The 21,714-nt window shown below is 43.1% G+C and overlaps 1 protein-coding gene across 1 annotated transcript in view; it reads right to left on the reverse strand.

Moving 5' to 3' along the window:
- The window catches only part of LOC310778171 (inactive dipeptidyl peptidase 10-like), a gene marked incomplete at both ends in the record, with an annotated part of 193,094 nt that extends 172,469 nt beyond the window's left edge, over positions 1-20,625 (reverse strand). Inside the window, one exon of the mRNA XM_083638527.1 lies at positions 20,569-20,625. Within this exon, the coding sequence (XP_083494653.1) occupies positions 20,569-20,625 (57 nt within the window). The remainder of the gene's footprint in view (positions 1-20,568) is intronic.
- Positions 20,626-21,714: the final 1,089 nt, after the last annotated feature.

Below are 21,714 nucleotides of genomic sequence, written 5' to 3' on the forward strand. Positions count from 1 at the left end.
AGGTGAGATCCAAACAGTGTTGCATGTGACATTAGTCCGTTTGTTTCGGCCATAGTAACCACCCGAAATGCTAGCAGAGACCGGAAAAAAAGTAGCTTGTTATCCTACTTCACACAAGAGTTGTCTGGAACGTACAGTTATTGAAGAAGGGCAAGTCTATTGTGTTAGCTCCGCCTACACTCTCAACAGACACCCAATTCATAAACGCTGCAATACTGAAAATGCAAAGGCTTTCATCAATGGGCCATGATGGCTCAATCACCGTTAACTCAGTCGGTGATAGATAGTAGGGCTGTGGCGATTCACTTATCTCCCGATTCGATACTATCACGATTCTTGGGTGCCGATTCGATTTATATTGCGATTCTTAAGTATTGCGATTCTACGATTATTGCGATTCGATATTACGATTTATTGCGATTTTTGTTTATTTTTTTCTATTCTTTTTTCAGTTTGTTTGCTTTTTTACACTAGATTAGAACATGGGAAAAGTTGAATCATACACTAGAGACTGTATATTACCGTAAATTCCGGACTATAAGCCGCGGCTTTTTTCCCGTTTTTTGGCCTTTTTTGGCCCCTGCGGCTTATATAACGGTGCGGCTTATCTATGGATTTTTTCAGGGAAAAAACAAAAACAAAAACGGAATTCTCTCTTCTTTAGCACTCTTTCTAACTATAAATCCACTTCTGTTTTAATTTCCTCTCTTGCCCTCTTTTCACCACACTGTATGACACTGTATGACACTGTGTGCACTGTAAAAAAGAAACACAGGTGGTGTTGTGTTATGTTGTTTTGTTGAAATGTTAATAAATGGGAGCTTCCTCAAACAGCCATCTCTTTCCCGACAATCCCCTCTGTGCATGAACCCTTACATATGGTAATTAAACATTAAAACACAATAAAAAAAAAAAAAAAAAAAAAAAAAACATTAAAACACCCGCGGCTTATAGTCCGGTGCGGCTTATATATGTAAAAAACAGTCAACTTTGCAGGTGCGGCTTATACACCGGTGCGGCTTATAGTCCGGAATTTACTGGGCTGGGCGATATAGTTAAAAACAGGGGTGGACTGGGATCATAATTCAGGCCGGGCATTAGATACCAAGCAGGCCAGGCCGATATGGGCCAACGCGCGTGAAATTTGGGCCGTTTGAAGCCAGATTTGGGCCGTTTGAAGTCCAATTTTACAATGAGATGCACCCACTTTAACCCTGAAGTGTAATTATTACTTCAGACTAACTAATAAAGTAATAAAACCACTAGTAAACCAGTAGGCGGCGCCTGGCCTGCTGTTCAGTGAGTGGCCTGACTGCAAGCACCAAAAAAAAAAAAAAAAAATTGCGATTATCGATTCTGGAATAAAAGATCGATCCAAAAAATCGTGACATTAAAAATCGCGATACTTAGGTGAATCGATTTTTTCCCCCACCCCTAATAGATAGTGACTTAACAATCATTTATTTACATGAAGAATACATGTTTGATTCAGCTTGAGTCCAGAGTCAAACCATTATGCTACCAGGAGAATAGAGTAGCAGAAAGGGTTCTGACTATGAATTGTCTTGACACCATGCATATAACACGGCTTGGGATTATTTGCTACTACTGTTTTACATAGGTGTGCTCTGAATGTGTCAAAATCGGGAGGCACAGTGTAAAGTCAGGTCTCAAAGCTGCAGTTCCTTGAGATTTGAGGCTAAAATTAGAGTATCACAGTTGAAAAGTTAAATATATACAGTATATATATACATACATACATACATACATATATATATATAGATATATATATAAAGTGGATCTAGATGTATCCAATCCATGTGCTGCTCCTAATCAGTTCATGATGAGTGGACTCATTACCTGCTTGCTTTGGTTACACTCTCAAATGGTTCTGGTGCAGCAAGGCCTCCTATAATCCACTGCTCCCCTCAGTCACCGTACCACCAAATTCCAATGGAAACCCTCATTAGTGTTTTGCCTGCGCCTGTGTTTACCCTGCCTTTTCGACACAAAATGGCCGCCGCGAAAAGGGTCTACCGCAGCCCCACTTTGTGATTTAAACTGATAAGACATGTGCATTTTTATAACTGAAATCTTCATTGTCTCCTGCAGGCATGTCCAACAGAGATATCAAAGGGGTGTTGAACATGAATATGATTACCCCACTAACCTGAATACCATTTGCCCATGGGTGTGAATATTTCATGGATGTATTGAAGTCGGGCCTGTTAGGCCCAAATAAAAATAGTGGTCACCCAGCCAGCCAGCCCCCTGACACAGTCCCTGATCCTTCCCTAACAATTCATCCGGCTCCCGGCCAGCACCGGCACCACTCGCGCTGACCCAGATCCATGTTGTCTTCACTAAGAGGTAGGGGTGTCACGATACACTCAGTTCACGATACACTCAGTTCACGATACGATACGTATCATGATACTGGGTTCACGATAACGATACGATACGATACGATTTTAACAATATTTTTTAAAACTTGAATAATGACAATATATGACTGGAAAAGTAGTATTTTATTTGAAATGCACAAATACAAAACATGCTGTTGTGGGAAATTGTTATTACAATAACAACTAGAAAAAACATGAGATTGGAGATAAGGCTTATCTTGAAATAGAATGAGTTACACCGTCACTTAGATTTACTTTGAACTAAAAGGTTTCTCAGCAGTATAAATTATCATTATGCATCTTCAGTTTTTCTTCAAACTCAAACAACAAGACTTTTCTTAGTCTATTTTTTATGCATCTTCAGTTTTTCCTGTCAAGTAAACAGTTTTGCCAGAAACTCAATTGAATGGTTTCTCTCCTGTATAACTTCTCATGTGTCTCTTCAGAGACTTGTTCAACTGAACTACTTTCCACACATTGAACTTCAACAAACAAAGACGTTTCTTTGTCTATTTTTGAAAAAAAAAAAAAAAAAAAAAAAAAAAAAAAAAAAAAAAAATTGCGATATGAGATTTCATCTCAACGATACATATCGTGACGTTTTACTATCGCAAAACTTCGTGGGACGATATATTGTGACACCCCTACTAAGAGGTGATATTTCTGGGAACTGTAGAACTAATAGTCCCAGTCTGTATATTCAGAGGGGCAGCGTGCAGCAAAGCAACATCAGTATTGAGATCTTTGCCTCGGTGGCGCTGCGGCTCAGTTCCCCTCCTGATCTCATCCTGTGAGAGCAAAATTATTGATTGATTGCTTATTAATTGGTTGTTGATCATTCTGTTCCATGCAATCAATCAATAATTTTGCTCTCACAATCCCCTGCCTGGCCAGCGTCTGCCCACTTTCTGCCTGCAAGAGCATTAGCTTAGCTCGCTCCCCAAACCAGCACCCACTGTAAGTTTGGATGTGTGTTTGTAATGCTTGCCGACAGCGTTGTTCTATTTTAATCCACTCATGGCGTGCACTCCACTCCTCCATTTGACAAGCACACTTTTAATATCTTTCATCTGCACCGCCCCGCCCCCACCCCCCATTTTTTATTCTGAAATAGCTCAATATCCTGTTTATACACCTTTTAAGTGATGCTAATGATCTCCACTCAGCAACTGTGTGAGCTCATTAACTATCTATTCTGCAACTCGATTTGTGGAGAGGATGAGAGATGGGAGATATGCATGTACATTTCAAAATGACTCAAAAGAATGGCATACATTTTCCAAACAGGGTCATTGATTAGATTAAAGTGGTCAAAATGGGATGAATCTAACCCCAGTTTGAAAGCTACACTTGAGGTGGTTTATCCAAGTGTCGTACAGTACATTGAGTGCATGTATAATGGCCCAGTCAGAAGGAAACCTCTTTAAACCCCAGCAGAATTAGTGCCATGCCCAAGACATTGTACTATAGAGATCCTGCAAACCAAGGGATTTCATCCGCCATTTTATTTTCCATATTCATGAAATGCTTATAATAATAATAATTATAATATGTTTACACTATGCAGAGACTATATAACATTTCACTTTGACCAAAACTGACTTTTAACTTTGGATCTCTATACAGCATCACAAGCCTCACTGACAACTCATTTTGGGTGGGCAATATGGCAAAAATATCATATCACGTGCTTTATCAAGCAGGATCCCCATCCACGATCTTATCATGATTCTTTTTCATGATGGTTAAAGACTATTTTGCAAGTTATCAACTGGGGCTGATAGATATGGACCAACAATCATATCTCTGTATTTTTAGGCTGAATGTGGCGATATATCTTGGTTCGTATGAATTGGGCTAAATGTTCAGTTGTAACTCAAAGCCACATGTAAAAACAAGCACTTTTATTTAAAAAAAAAATCTAAATATATACGTATATAATATTTTCTTTTCCTCCTGTCAGCATATACTTGAAAAAGGTCTTGTATCGAAACGTTGTACCGAAACTTCCATTTTTGAGCAAGTGAAGACAGTGTGCGGGTGTCTATTCTTTTTCTAAGTGAATCTACTCCACCTACACACCTGCCACAAGACTTCTCAGGTGTGCAAGAGACTTATGCAAAGCCAGGTTTACCTTCCCTGACTACTGGCTTTGACAACATCTTTACAATGAGATTTTTGATAAATAATCATCAGTAATGTGGACATAATGCATAAGTGGGAGTGGGTATAAGGGGAAATAATAGAACAGCTAGAATAATGTGGTAAGTTCAGAAAATTATATCGCTTTACTCTAATGCAACACTTACGCCATATCACAATATTACGGTATTCAAAATCTAAGACGATAGTCTCACATCATGATCTGGATATACAGTAATATCGCTATACTGCCCAGCCCTCGCTCATTTAGGACTGAAACTGCATCTTTGAAGATAATGTTGGTTTATACTTGTATTTAGCCCGTGTCTGGTATTTAAAAAACAACAACAAAGACCTGAAGACAAGAAGATTCCATTTTCATCCTGCATAGCAGAACATTTGACCACAGCTGAGAATAATTAATTTGTTGTGGGGAAACTGTTTGTGTGACCTAGTTATTCTGAAAGTTGGCTGGTTGGTTGTGAGAAGTTGTTTGTGAGAACAATGCACCCCTCCTGAAAAAGATCATGTTAAGGAGCTTTCAATGAACTTATCACAGAATGCATTACTGTAGCTCAGGGATACTCAACTTGCTTTGCCCGGGGGCCACTTTCGTGAAATGATAGAAGGCCAGGGGCCAGTTAATAAACAAACAATATACATTTTTCTGTAGCGGATTGTAGGGTTTTGGGGTGTCAGCCGGAGTAGTTAGGTTAAGTACATACATACGGTAAGTGCCTGGGTAGCAAGCAGACGGCGGTATTTGACAAGTTAGCAGCTAAATCATAGATTATTGAAAGATATTCCATATTCCAGACTGTGTGTGTGTTTTTTTTTTGCAATTCCATCGCGGGCCACACAGCGCGGGCCACACAGCCCGCCCGCGGGCCGCAAGTTGAGTATCACTGCTGTAGCTGTTACCCAACTGAAGAGTTACTTGCCCGTGAGTAAACACTGATCTCATCATCTTTTTCTCTTCATCAGCAACACTATTCCATAGTTTTGCAAATGCTTTTAATTATTTCCAAAAATAAAAGCCTACAATATTCTGCCTACAGACATCTGTATTAACACGTTCACTGCCATTGGCGAGTCAACTCGTCAAGCAGAAACCAACGGTTGACTGCCAATGACGACTCAACTCGTCCAAAAAAAAAAAAAAAAAAAAATTTGACGGTGGGACGTTGATCTAACCCTTTTACATCTCCTATATAAATATGGGAGCCACCGAACGTGTACAACCCATTCCACTGACCCACTAAGTGGCAACAGTGCTCTCCAGACTAGAAAAAGCCGAGCCAAAACTGCAGGGGAACGCGCGAGGAAACCATTCTCATACTGTAAAATGGATTGGCGAAAACGCGAACGCTTTCGCGCATTATCGCGCTGGGAGCTGGCGGTGGGGGATTGCAAATTTGCATAATAGATTATGCGTGCAACACACTTTGAAACACCGGCAGAAAGCCCACAATCGCACGCAGCTTCATTCCAGCTGAGCTCACAACCGAAACAACGAGCCCCATGCAGACTCGCCCAAAGAGCAGCCGCCAGCAGCCAGGCAGCACAGACAGGCAGAGCCTCGCTTGTGACAAACGCTGCAAAGCCACCAGAGACACACCCACGGAGGGAGGAGTTTGAAGGAGAGGGGGGTTTCCTGCTGCTATGGAGGAAATTACTGTTCAAAACTATTGTTTAGATGTCTGACGTCTTACGCCAAAAATAAATGGTTAAAGTGACTGTTCTATCGAATTTCACAAAAAGCCGTTTATCTCAGCTTAAATTTTCAGACGCTGAAACCATGCTGTATTCTACTGCTAATGCCTACATAACTACTAACTCTACAAACTAACTCTTTTAGACAGAGAAAGCACACATTCTATTAGTTCTTTTGAGATAATTTGTGTTCACAAAATCTTAGCAGAAAAGAATCCTCGGCTCTTGAAAGATGAGCCAGAATCCTCAAAAAAAACCTTTGGCAGAAGCTACCTACAGTATTGAAAAAACGGCTGGCAGTGAATGTGTTAAAACCTGCCATAGGGCAAGTTCATAGTGTGGGAAGTCATGGAATTGATTTAAAATTCAACGTCTCCAGTAATGTTGTAATCGAGACCGGTCTTGGGCTCGAGATCGGTCTCAAGACCACATTTTGATGGTCTCGGACTCGGTCGTGGTCTTGACTTGGTCTATGCAGTCTATGCAAATTTAAAATGAATAAAGTAGGCCTAGCTACTTTTAGGATGTGCAGTTGTCATCTCACAAGCATGACATGTTTTGTTTGTTTGTAGTTCCTTATCATATTCCTGTTTTTTTTATTACTATGGTGTGTAGCCGCTTTCCAGCTACTGTACATATGGTGCATTTTGGTTGTTGACTGCTTAGGTTGACGCAGGCCTCCCTCGGCATTCGTCATAGCACTTTGGCAAATTGTGCCCGTGCTGCAGGCTAAGGAGCGCAGCCTGTGATTGACAGGAAGAGGTGCTGCCTGTTCAAAGCTCGCCTGATTGCCTGGCTGAGTGCGGCTCACAGGATTTCTGAGGAGGTAATTGCAAAGTGCAAAGTGATGTCACTTTCCCTGTTACTGAGGCTAAAAACAGCTATGAAATAACTGACTGCCATTAAAAGTGCAGATAATAATAATAACAATAATAATAATAATAATAATAATAATAATAGGTCACTCATACCTGTGATAGCTTTAAGCTTGTTTTTTTTAATGCAATTACTTTTGAGAAATGCCACGCATCTGGGCCAGCATTAATGCATGTTTTATTGTGTAGCCATTTCTGCCGATTGTCAATGCTGACTTATTTTGCACATAATCTCACACATATCCGAAACGTGTAAACAGTTTTGCAGACATTCCTTTAGTTTGACAGTTATTGCGATTTGATGCGAGTTCAGGTGTGGACCAGTGATGTCATTCGTGCACAAATTACTCTCACTGGTCCGCACCCTAACCCTCACATCAAATCTCAATAACTGTCAAGCTAAATGAATGTCTGCAAAACTGTTGACACTTTTTGGATATGTGTGAGATTATGTGCAAAATAAATCAGCGTTGAAAATTGGCGGAGTGTCCCTTTAACACGTTAATTGCCAAGAACGAGTTGAGTCGTCAAACACAATCCAGCTGTTCACTGCCAGCGACGAGTTGAGTCGTCAAAAAAAATCGTTTTTTTTTTTTTGACGGTGGGGCGTTGATCAATCCCTTTTACGCCTTCTATACAATTATTGGAGGTATTGAATGTGTATAATCTATTTTACCGACCCACTAAGTGTTGACAGTGCTCCCCCAGACGAGCGAAATCAAAGAAAAAACTGCCGCGGGAGCAAGCCATTCAAGGAAATGGCGAGGCGATTTTACAGTAATCCATTCCAGACTTGTCTTGCCCGAGAGCGCGGCCGCGCAGGCAGCAGCACACAGAGAGCGGAGAGCGATTTGCAAAATAGATTATAGGTGAAACTAGGGATGCCTTTATCGATTAGTTTTCCTGTCGATTACCCTTAAATTCTGAAGACGATTAGTCGATTAGTCTATAAGCAAAAAAAAAAAAAAAAAATTAATAATAATAATAATCAGGACGCCATCTAAATTGACCATAATTTAATCTATGTCAAAACATTCAACATGCAATTATTACATGTATTTAGGAGCCATTTAGCCAAAAGTTGAAGACAATTCCCAAGCCATTAACTTAAATGCTGCTGTTGTGATTTTCACCGCTATGCCTGTCCTCCATGGGGCGGGTTTGTAGAACACAGCTACAGAGCTGTCCACGTTCGTTGATGAAATGACAGGTTATTGTCACGTATGCTTCTGTTGCAATGGACGTCCAGATGTCTGACGTTATTGCCACACACTGTGCCTCCTCTAACTGCTGTTTAATGTACTCAGTCATTTTGCCATGGCTCACCTCCACTCTGGATGTTATCAAGGTGCGCCCCGGCACGGTGTATGCGGGCTCGACAAAGTTCATCAACTTGCGAAAGCCTTCGCCCTCGACAAAGCACAGTGGTAGCATATCGCGGGCAGTCATCTCAGCGAGGAGTTGTGTGATCGTTTCGGACCGGCGAGGGTCACATCGTCTGCAGGGTTCTGCAGTAAAAGCTGTGATACTGTTCTGCCTGCTAGTATCCGCATCATCTCCTCCACGCAAGTTTACGTCGAGATGCTTGTTCTGAAGGTGGGTCCTCATTGCAGTGGTAGAGTGGTTATATGCAAGCTTGAGAGAACATAGCCGACACACAACCTTGTTGTCTCTTTCTTCATCAAAGTATTGCCAAACTTTGCTAGTTTTCTGTCGCGTGGCCATTGTTGCTCCTCCTTTGTGTACTTCTCAACTCCTGTCCTCCGTGTGCGGGGAGGGGGGCGGAGGGGCAGTTGCCTTCAGTGACCCTGGGAATTCTACTAGCGCATGGATGACTGACGGTGAAAGACGCAAAAAATAAAAATAAAATAGTAAAATAATTGTCGATTAGTAATTTTCACTCCGACTAGTGAGTGTGTCGACGACTAATCGATTAATCGATTATTTTGCGGCACCCCTAGGTGAAACACACTTTGAAACACCTCAGAAAGGCCAGAATCAACATCTGCCCATCGCCCACGCATTCCCCGGCCCATCTTGACTCGCACAAGGAGCGTCCGCACGCAGGCAAGCAGGCAGGCAGGCACGCAGGCAGGCAGGCAGGCAGCAGCAACGCGCTTCTGACACGCCCGCTGTAGAGCCAGGAGGAAGGAGGAGAAGACACACGGAGGGAGGAGTTTGAATGAGAGGGGTGTTTCCTGTTGTTATGGAGGAAATTACTGTTCAAAACTATTGTTTAGAATGTCTGACGGTCTTACTGATGCCAAAAATGAATGGTTAAAGTTAGGGCTGCACGATATTGGAAAAAACTGACATTGCGATATTCCCTGCCCCTGCGATATATATTGCGATATGAAAAAATACAGATTTTCACCAGATTACCAGAATAGCTCTATTTTAAAGAAAAGAATACTTCTAGAATGATTGGGATGATTTTGTAGAGGAGTCCATCTGATTTTGGAGGGGAAATTAGGTATTTTAATGTTTCTCAACCACTGGGCTGTCGCCTATACTGTAGGCCTCAGAGCGTCATCTATCAGGGTGCATACACATTTTGACCAATGGATTTCCATGACTTAGGCTACATACATGAAAAAGTGAGTAAGTTCTACTTTAAAATGTCACTAGCCTACACTTCGCTTAGTGTAATGCAGCCTTTAAAACCAGGGAAAGACAACATGTATGCTGTATCACCATATTACCATATCCAACATCTAAGACCATATAGTCTCATATCACAATATTGATATACAATTGATATATTGCCCACCCCTAATATTGAGTGCCAGAATCTACCTCCCAATGATGCTATTTGCAGAAGAACATTAGATTTCATTGATTATAATCACTGCTTTCAACTTCTTTCGTTCTTCTAACGTTTCAATAAATCAACAATGAAACACCCCTGCCACTTTACACACTTGGTCTGACCCCCCGGAAACCCCCTCCAGAAACGACCAAGTGGTACACTCCGCATCTGCGGAGTTCCGGTTTTTGAGCGCAAGGCTGGCAGTACAGAGAGACGAGGATTCACATGCAGCCGACCGGTGACAAACAATTCATTCGTGAAAAGTAATAAATATACATTTAATTGCCCAGATATGTCTCTTCTCTTTTTATTTTCACTGACATGTTTTGTGTAAATAAGTCGCTATGTATGATTAACTCTACCGTAACGTTACTGCTATCATGTGATGCAACATCAGAGACTTGAAGGGGAGAGACAGCCACAGTGATAACACGGACAACTTCTCAGTAATCAGCCTTCGTGTCATAAGTTGCGGTCTTGCTTTTTGGTGTTTCAAGAGTAAATATCTCCACTCCACAGACATGTTGAGTTACAGCAGCCAGCCTGCTGTATGCGAGTGCGCTGCAAACTGGACAAGTCCGCCTCCGCAACCACATCGTTTACAGACGGGCTACTGTCAGCAACGCAACATAAGCAAAAGATAATTCAATTTAGGTCTCTGTGCATGTTTGTTGTGTTGAAGCTAAGCACTAAATGAGTGAGTACAGTAGCGGGGCGTCTCTCTCCTTTGAGAGAGCCTGCATTTCACTCAGTAGGCTACCCCTAAAGTGAGAGTTTATCAAGCAACATGACGAGTTAATTTGCTTTTGACATCGCACGTCCTGCGATGTGACTATCGCGCATGCGCACATCGCAATGTCGATGTGTAAACGATATATCGTGCAGCCCTAGTTAAAGTGACTTTTCTATCGAATTTCACAAAAAGCCATTTATCTCTGAATAAATTTCCAGACGCTGAAACCATGCTGTACTCAACGGCTAATATCTACATAACTACTAACTCTACAAACTAACTCTTTTAGACAGAGAAAGCACACATTCTATTAGTACTTTTCTGAACTTTGTGTTCACAAAGTCCAACCAGAAAATTATGCTCGGCTCTTGTAAAATGAGCCAGAATCCTCAAAAAAAGGCCTGGCAGAAGCTACCTACAGTAAAAAAAAAACGGCTGGCAGTCAATGTGTTAACTAAATAATTGTGTCCACCTGTATGCACGATGAGTAAACCACAGCCAAGCAAGAGCGGGCAAGGAAATCATCTAGACAACATGCGATCAAGACCCCACGAGAAGAATACACCACACACACCACACACCAGGCTGTGCTCTATAGACAGCATGCCTGCCTTCCAACTGTCTCCTGAAGCCTTCACTCCACATGCCGCACAGAGCCGAGCAGGGGAGAACCTCCGGAGAACCACAGTCTCTGTCATCGCCTTTCAGAGGGAGGCTCAGATTGGCTCTCCAGCTGTTTCAGCACTCACACCTCTCTCGTTCAGCGCTGAAGCCCAAGAGATCTTCCTCAACCGCAAACACCGAAGATGAGCTTTAAAACTAAAGCAAAACACAGCTGAACTCCAATGGTACGAGGCGCACCCCAAAACTTCCTGTGTGTTTCCTTCACTAAGATTCTTCATATTCCTATAAGACCCCCCCCCCCAACCCCATGCACCCCCAATTACAATAGCCCAATGAAATCTAAGAAGGTTATCACATAACAGTACATCTGGCAATGGCTAAGTAACAAAGAGTTGGACTACCGTAATTTCAAACTCATGAGTTAATCAAGTGGATGACAGAGGATGACATGAATTCTCTCATGTCTATAAGCAGTATGTCAAGTCTCTTTGAGTCTCTGGAGTCTCTGTATCAGTGACTCAAACCCTGTTGTGAACTATGTGATGTCAGTCTATCTTGAGCCCTACATACATCTCAGTTGATGTAGCACTGCAACTTTGTCAAATGCAACAAACCGCTTGTGAAATTATCAAAGTACGTTTTTCTGTCTCACAAGGTTCAGCAGTGAAAAGCGCTCCAATTTATGCAGTTTTGCTTTGCTGTCAATTTCATGTAAAAAGCTAGCAAGCCACTTACTAGTCTGGTGATATTTCAAAGTAACATTCCACCCACACGTGCTCTTAGGGGACATTCACACCAAACGCGTTTTTTTTCTCCAGTCAGAACGCTGTGAAAATCATGTTGAGATCGCTTCCATGTGCACAAAACACAGCGCACGGAGCGGTTTTTTTGCGCTCCGTTTTGTTTTCCCCTGTAGTCGCGTGCAGTACAGATAGCAGCAGAACGACCACACGGACGGTAGCCAGCTAGTTTTGTCTGTTTGATGTTGTTCGCTGTCAACATGAAAGCCAGATTATTGCCAATTCTGGCAGCAGCAGAGGTTGAAAATCCCTCGGGAGGAGAAAAGGTAGGATGAGTGAAAAAGACGATCAGGGCGCTTTTCCTCAATGTTCAATTTTTTTCACCTTAAAAACGCCCACAGCGCTCCTCCAAAAACAAAAGACGCCACCAGCGCTGAAACGCCAGGTGCGTTCATTAACTCATTCATGGCCAAAGACGTCTTTAACGTGTTATCAGGAATAGCCCTCCCAGCCAATGACGTGTTTGACGTGTTTTTGTTTTTATTAGTGCAGCGCGTAGTTCAAAGACTTCCCCAGCCTGTGACATGGTATCAGGTCCATGGCCTCAAAGACAAAGCCGACAACACGTGAACAAACACATACCGCAGCTGTTGTTTTGAAATGAGCAGGAGGAAAAACAGAAAACAGAGAAACGCGCTTCCTTGTGCAGAGAGGAGAAACGCCATTGAAACGCCCCTCGGCGCGCTGCACGAGCTGGTCGCCTTGCTGCAGGGCAGCGGACATCGATCAGTTGTTCGCGGTAGTCAAACCCGTGACCAACATGATCGATCCTGGTCCCTGGACCCCGTTCCTGTGTGCCAGCCCGAAAGAGACGAGACGGAGTCACAACTTTGTGAGGAGGAGAACAGCAGCCTCGCCACAGAAATGGCTTTCACACAGAGCCAAGCAGCACGGCCACTTTCCTGTCGAGGGCGAGGAAGACTGGACTCCAATGCGACAGGACCCGGATGATCTCGCGGTAAGGAGTGTGTGTGTGTGTGTGTGTGTGTGTGTGTGTGTGTGTGTGTGTGTGTGAGTGTGAGAGAGACTACACTGATCTCTGCATTCTATAATCATATAGTTTACTGAGACACTAGTACACTACACTGTCTCTGTACTAAATGTGATTATATAGTTTACTGAGGATATGTTGCTTTTATTTCAGATGAGGAGCCGATTGTGAGCCCACATCTCAGAATGAGGTCAGGACGGTCAGGACGGTCATTTAGGTCTGCTAAATGACGAAATGTAATGTAATGTAAAGAGACACACATGGGCCCCGCGCACACACACACACACATTCACACTCACTCACACTGAGTAAACTGTATTGTTGAATGTAAAAAAAGCACTTCATGTATATATATATATATATATATATATATATATATATATATATATATATATTTTTTGTCATTTGTGTCATAACGAATAATATTTACATGTCTGATGTCAATACAGTTCAAAATAAAAGAATTGAGAGTGAGTTCTGCCTGAGATTGTGTGCTTTACAAAAATGCCATTTTCTGCAATTTCTCTTCTCAGAGAGACCTTTTTGGTGAAAACAGGGTGTATATAAATGGCTATAAGTAGAGTACAGAACATGCTAAAAGCTCACTTTTTTTTTTCCTGGTGAACCCAGAGACGTACATCTTCATTTTGATGTATTGCAATCACTTTGGTGCTAATAGATAATTTACTGTGGGTCTTGAAAGATGACCAACAATTATGAAAATCTTTGGCCTGTGCTAAATATTGGCAGTCCTAAACTGGCCATGAATGAGTTAAAAGAGGAGCACGTCTAGCGCGTCCTTACCTAGAGAATGAATTGCAGAAAGACGCTGGCAGCTCCAAAAATGCTTTTGGTCTGAATGGCCCCTTACAGTGCTGTCATGCATCACAAATGTATCATGTTCCAGTTATTTTGTGACAGTGTTGTTTTTGTTGCTGTGGCCACTTTCCCTCGTCGACTTGATCGACCGTCGGGTGATTTACTACATTTCCCAGAATGCCTTTCGACAACCTCCAAAGAATGTGCCTGAACTTGTGAGAATTCAGCTGAGGCTTACAGAGTGTGGATGGAAAGTACGGCAATAAGAATGAAGTGAGTTTTAAGAAGATGCGAGAGTGCCTTACTCAAAACACAAAATCCATGCATTGCATTCTGGTCTATTGAGGCTACCGTGGGTCAACGAACGCGTCTCTCTGCCTTTTGTCTGAACGTCGGTGCAACATGGCAGCTCTACAGTAGAGAGAAGCCGTCACTCTTAGATTCTGAGGGACGTTTATCAGTGATGTTTTAGATCGCTGAAACATTTGCTGCTATCAAACTCGTACACTGTAGCTGCTGGAAATATGTGGATCGCATCCTCTATGCGTGGCCAGTTATGGGAATAAGGGAAATTCATTAAAAAAAAACACAACATGCCCAGAAATGCAAGTTGCTGTACATCTGTCTTTAGTTGTAAGTATACGGGTGCTTTTTCCCCCTCTGAACATCTTACTGGACATTCACACCAAGGCGATTTTCACAAATTTGCGTGACGAGGTTACATGACGAGGTTACATACAAAGTCACGCGAGTAGATGCCGTTTCACCGCCGGCAGCACAAATTAAGTGAATTACGTGAGATTTTGCGACACAAATGATGTGATGTTCGCCTCATCCTCCGTTCGCTGAAGATTTTCAACTTTGGCCAATAATCCGTGCAATCAAAACACAAGCGGTGCTTTTTTTTCTTGCCTTGGTGTGAAGGCACAGTAAGGGTTAAATATATCTGTGTTTGCTTGACATCAGTCTAGACAGCACACTGTGGAGAAATAGCCAGCACACTGTGGAGAGATAGACAGCACACTGTGGAGAGATAGACAGCACACTGTGGAGAGATACACAGCACACTGTGGAGAGATAGACAGCACACTGTGGAGAGATAGACAGCACACTGTGTAGATAGACAGCACACTGTGTAGCTAGACAGCACACTGTGGAGAGATAGACAGCACACTGTGTAGATAGACAGCACACTGTGGAGAGATAGACAGCACACACTGTGGAGAGATAGACAGCACACTGTGGAGAGATAGACAGCACACTGTGTAGAGATAGACAGCACACTGTGTAGATAGACAGCACACTGTGGAGAGATAGACAGCACACTGTGTAGATAGACAGCACACTGTGGAGAGATAGACAGCACACACTGTGGAGAGATAGACAGCACACTGTGTAGATATACAGCACACTGTGGAGAGATATACAGCACACTGTGTAGATAGACAGCACACTGTGGAGAGATAGACAGCACACACTGTGGAGAGATAGACAGCACACTGTGTAGATAGACAGCACACTGTTGAGAGATAGACAGCACACAACTGTGTAGATAGACAGCACACTGTGGAGAGATAGACAGCACACACTGTGGAGAGATAGACAGCACACTGTGTAGATAGACAGCACACTGTGGAGAGATAGACAGCACACTGTGGAGAGATAGACAGCACACTGTGTAGATAGACAGCACACTGTGTAGATAGACAGCACACTGTGGAGAGATAGACAGCACACACTGTGGAGAGATAGACAGCACACTGTGGAGAGATAGACAGCACACTGTGGAGAGATAGACAGCACACTGTGTAGATAGACAGCACACTGTGGAGAGATAGACAGCACACTGTGGAGAGATAGACAGCACACTGTGTAGATAGACAGCACACTGTGGAGAGATAGGACGGGGAAAGGGACAAACCACAACAAAAGCCACAAAGCAGGCCTGAACCAATCACACCATGAGGAGCACAAGACAAGAAGAGACCACGGCCGTTTCTCAATACCAAGAATGTGTTCTTGTTCTTGTGTTCTTGGGGAGAACGTTCTTGCTAGTCGTTCTTGGAAGAATGAACTCGCTAGGTCACAAGCACACAAGAGGCCACCTGCGATACTACACAAATAAAAAGCTCAGCTGATTTAGATGCAGCCAATTGTGCTCTGGAGCTTTTTGCCATTTGTCGCCATAAGTGTTCGTAAAGTGGCACTTATTGAAACCTACTACCCTGCTTGTAGGCATCAAAAGTCATCAGAAATTAATTTAGTGATGAAATAAAACTTTAAATTGTAAAAAAAAACTTCCCGGAACTTATGGCGTCTTCTCTGCTGCGTTCTGCCTCCGCTTATGCCGAAATGAATGCTGGGATATCTGCGTTGACACAAGTCACCAACCAGAGCATCCTCGGTAAAATGGGCATGTCGAGAACACATCCGAAGATTTTAAGCGTTCTTGGCGAAATGTGAACTTTGCATTGGAACAGTACTTGGGCTGCGACTGATGACGTTTCACGGGGACACGGGGCAAGAACGCAAGAACACACAAGAACCCTTATTGAGAAACGGCCCACATGTGCCTTTTGTCGGTGCCATTCCCCACGGGGACCGTGGCAATCCTCAATAAAAAAAAACTGTGCAATCATAACTGCGGTTACAGAAGAGCAGAGCAGTTTGCTCAAGACACAGACGATCTGAGGAAGCTCTTTCTCAGTTATCTCAAGAGCTTTTCTTCAGCCACTTGAATACTGCAATTGAGTGTCTGCTCAGTGAAATCCATTGGGAATATATCACCATTAAATAAAATAAATTAAATTAATAAAACTGATGATTCACTGGCACTGCACTACTGTTGCATTCTCTCAGGCTACTTTCTATTCTGGGCTCTAGACATAATGTTCATTATATAAAGAGTCAAATGGTCAGACTGACTTGATCGTGCACATTTGAGCATATTGTCAGGATAGAACAAATCTGAATAGTAGAAAACATGTCAGTGATACGAGGGTTTGCTGGAGAAACAAGATGTACGTATCCACCTTATTTTTGAATGCCCCACTGTAAAAAAGAATTGTGGGTACAAGGTCCGGTTTAACGTGACTTATTGTTGCAGCTTGCCATTTCCTTTGTTATACTCGCCTGCAGACCCGAATTATAAACCGGAAACTGGAGTCCGTTATCAAAGTTATAAATATAGTTACGTTATAAACAACTAACCAATGCTGCGGATCCGTATGGAAACAGTGTTACTCAAAATGGTTAAAAGTTAAATCAATTTGGTCATTCAGTGGCGTTTTACTGCCATGTAAAGTAACTATTACGCTAGCCGCTAGCATTAGCCACAGTAGCCGACTACCCACAATGCATTACGTTATCCCAGCACCCGAAGGACACGGCTGTAGAGCAGAATGGCTCTGCTGTAAAATCATCATAGACGTTTTTTTTGTCAAGTTAAAACAGTGTAAAAATTACACCGGAAGCAGAAGAAGCACCCATCAGGCACCATGGCAGCTAGAAATAAGGTGGATAGGATTTAGTCAATGCTACATACAGTATAATTCTTACTGTAGTTATTGGATGGTGGGTGATAATGGCATAAATCTGGAAAATAGCCAAACCCCTCCATATGTACGGTAATGTGCATTTACAAATAAACAAAAACACAATGCAGGTGTCAAAGCAAAGGAGAGCAGAAATGGTTCTTTAAAGAACCTGTCAAATAGAGACACTGCGGAGCGCGTCATCATTCAGAGACCACGCCCGAAACGGGGGGGAAACAAAACTCCCCCCCCCCAATCCTGGCGTTCTCCTATGTCGCGTGCATGGTCGCGTGTTGCACACAAAGATCGTATATACGCAACATGAACACTCCAACTTCCTTGACAGCAATATCCACATTTTTCTTCTCGCCAATTCTCAATGGCTTCCTTGTTTTGCTCGGGAGTACAAAAAAACTTGAACCGGCAAATTTTTACATTTGTTGTCTGCCCAGCCCCACCACACAACACCTTTTAGCTATGTTTAATTCAAGGAAAATTACGCTGGTGTGTGGAAATGAATGGAGAGCTTTCCCCCGTGATGGGTGTGGCCTATTTCAATGCAGTGTCTCTATGGTCTTTTTGGAAACAATAATTGGTTCTTCTATGGCATCACTCCAAAGAAGCAGTTCCAGGTTGCACCTTCTTCTGTGTGTGTAGGCCAAATGGTGCCACAGTGGTCCTCATCCAAATGGAAGAAGATAGATACTATGGCGTTTTCAGTGTCCAGATGTAATCCAAATCGCCCTCAAGTCTCTGGAGTGTGTTACTTTGCAATATGAACATTGGTCCAGTCGTGTCAGTGCATCTGCGTAGCAGAGTGCTCTCTGAAGACACATCACAGTCCACAGCGTAACGTTGTGAGTGAGGAGGGCGAGGCAGGCAAATGAACAACTGGATAGCCTGCAGCTATGTATGCACTTTTCATGTCTCTCCCAAACCCCCATGGGGCTCAATGCCTTCATTCTCCATGTTCTGCAGCTTTTAACAGCTACAGTGCAATGATGGGATGTAATGAAACAAGCACAGCATCTTATTGGTGCAGCGCTTCACATGGCCAAGGCCATTTACATTTACATGCTCTGCGTTCCTCAGAGTGAACACCGTCATTTCTTTAAAATATAGGACCCTGTAGGACCCTCTGAAGGCCAGTCCTCTATAATGCAAGCAGGCGCGCGCGAAGACGAGAGACACACACACACACACACACCAGGGGCGTACTGTATGCAGAAATTGAATTATAGGTGGGCCTGGATCAAATTGGGTGGGCCTGGATAGGAAGGGGTGCAGATGCCCGCCGAATAATGCATTTGACCATCATTTCAAGTAGAATGATACCACCCAAGCAAGAATATTTCAAGTGTTTCAAGTGCTTTACTGAAATATTTGGACCATATAATGATAATACAATTATCTCAACCTTAAAAGGTTACATATAGGTGCCAAATGTTGCATACATGAATGCTTATACTTGTGTGTATACTGTTACTTTATACAGAAATTAGAACCACTGATCCATATACTGCTGTGAGTTTAAAAAATAACAACACTGAGGCTGCTTCAAGTTTGAACAAGACGCCCTCTGGTTTATTTATCCACAGAGAGAACAAAATTCCTAGATGTCATGAAGTTGTCATGCATTAGATTCTGGAGATGATGTGCCCTGCGTTTTTACAAAAGTAACAAAACCATTGGCTAGCAATGCAGCAGCAAGTTTGCCTCTAGAAAACAACAAATTAAAAAAAAAAAAAAAAAAAAAAAAAAAAAAAAAAAATTTGGGGTGGGCCAGGGCAAGAAGTGGGTGGGCGTGTGCCTACCCAGGCCCACCCGTAGATACGCCCCTGACACACACACACACACACACACACACACACACACACACACCTAGAGCACAGCACAGTGCACACTCAGTAAAGTCGATTCCAACTCCAAACGTTTCACACCAGCAGCATGAGTGCATTGTGAGGTAGCTACAGTATCAGGGTCGGTATGAAATGTTAACATGACATCCACTGCCATGTCTCGCTCCCATTCCAAAGTGTCATGAATCATTGAATGGAGTGGATGGAGTGGATGGATGCACTCAGAGAGACCGTCCTCGAATGGGAGCAGCCAGGCGCACCTATTTCTCCATATGCCTTTTTCAGTTAAATCATTTATGCAACACAACACTGTGCGCGATAGGCTACAACCAACAAATCAACTGTTCAATCTCCATCCGGAAGCAAACACACACACACACACACACACACACACACACACACACACACACACACACACACAGCACAGGGCATTTCCCCCAGCACTTCCACTTCTTCCACGTGGTTTGCAACAAGCCCGAAGTTTTGCAGCAGTTTTGCATTGCTGAAAGCTCAACCTACTGTAGTATAGACCAAATCACCGTGACGTCACCATGTAAACAAATTTACTTCCGGGTACCACTTGGGGAAGGCGGCAGGTTTAAATGTGCATGTTGTCAAATAAATGCTGTCAAACCCTCTCGTTGTTTTCGGCCGACTACTTTCAATTTAAATGGTTAAACGGTTGGTAAACATGCTTGTCCGACGTATCTAGCCTTTCTTCTGTGTTTGTTTTATGTAGTGTTAGCTAGCTAATAACGTTTGTTAGTCTGTCAAACTCGCTGTTTTTTTGCAGACTCGTAACCTCGCGTCACCAGGCTCTTCTCGGCGAGAGCAGAGTCGTTAACGTTACAGACAGAGCTACCGACGCCACGTTAATTTAATTTAGCGTCAAGTCTGGTCCAACAGGTAAATAAGCTAGTCTGGTCTCCACTAACGTTAGTGAAAGTGTTGTTATGAATGATATTAAACAACAACACAACACGAACGAACCATTTTTGTCTTCTTTGTCTGTTTTTGTCTTCAACATGTCAGTTTGTGCCGTTCACCGCCATTATAATGTGTGGACCCAGGGGTACCCGGAAGTAAATGTAAACATCCCGGTGATTTGGTCTATAGCTGGTCCCGCTCCCAGGCTACAACCTGCCTCACTCACTCAACTTGTAAGATGGCAGCCAGCAGACCCAAACGTGATAATAACGCTGCTGCGGACGGACGGACAGCCACATGCGTCGAGCAGCAACGCCAGCTAGCGCTTAATAGCTTACCTTCAGGTCTGTGGAGTATCGCCGGGTGTTGTGAGCCGCTCCTGCGCTTTGGTTCATGGTTCAGCACCTTGAACAGCTCCGGTACGTCGAAGTTCCGCTTCTTCAGCCAGTTGGCTACCGAGACGAAGTGGCGCGAGGCAAGGGACTCGTTGGAAGCAGTCTACTACTACTGGCTCGTCGTCTCCGCTGTGACATGCATGGTCAGCCACACACACATACACGCGCGCGCACACACACACACACATACACGCGTTTGTGTACACGCTCTGCTGGTGCGCCAGCTTGGAGCAAGAGCGCGCGCTGCTGCTGCTGCTGCTGCTGCTGCTGCTTATTCATCTGACAGTAACGCACAGATTCAAGATCTACAGCCAAGTTAGCCTTCACTAACCCAGATGCAAACCAGGCTGGAACAATCTGTCTGACACAGACTCTGACACAAATATGAAGATGTTTTTAATCCATCTAAATAAAATGTGTGCTTTTAGCCAGAAACTCTAGGGCTTTGTTGACAAACGTTCCACTGAAATACAAGCTATATTAAAGGTCCCATTTCATGCTATTTTTTAACTGTCTAAAACATGCCTCATGGGTCTTTAAAACAAGGTTATGAATGCTGTTGCAAAACAAAATCAAATACAGCCTCTGTGGGACTACTATTAACTATGCACTGTTTTGATGAGACTAGGGATGAAGGGTGGAGATTCTGGAGATGATACGCCACTTGTCCTCTTCTCCCTATTCACCTTATGTTCAGACCTTACAGTGGGCCAAATTCTTCTTCCGGGTCCTTTTAACACTTCCGGCGGTCACGGCGCAAAATAAGAGAGTTGTTTTTGGAGCAGACAGTGAAGGGGGTAAAATAAAGAACGTAGCCTACTACTTTGAGCCAGTACACAGCAAGCAAGCAGAGTGTCCACTGTTAGCCGGGTCAGATAACGTTATCGTCGACAATGACGAGCACTTTCTTGTAAAACATACCTGGACGCCAAACAAAGAAAGCTTCAGATAGTTTTCTCTCCTCCGAGTTGCGCTCGAGCCACTAACGTCAATAAGACCGCAGAGTTAACGTAATTCCCTGCAATGCGAGACTTAACGAGCCAGTTACATGGCGTTGCATTCTTAGACATTGCCATTTGCTTTTATTTG

This window comes from Poromitra crassiceps, assembly GCF_964638095.1.
Source record: "Poromitra crassiceps genome assembly, chromosome: 6".
Taxonomy (NCBI): domain Eukaryota; kingdom Metazoa; phylum Chordata; class Actinopteri; order Beryciformes; family Melamphaidae; genus Poromitra; species Poromitra crassiceps.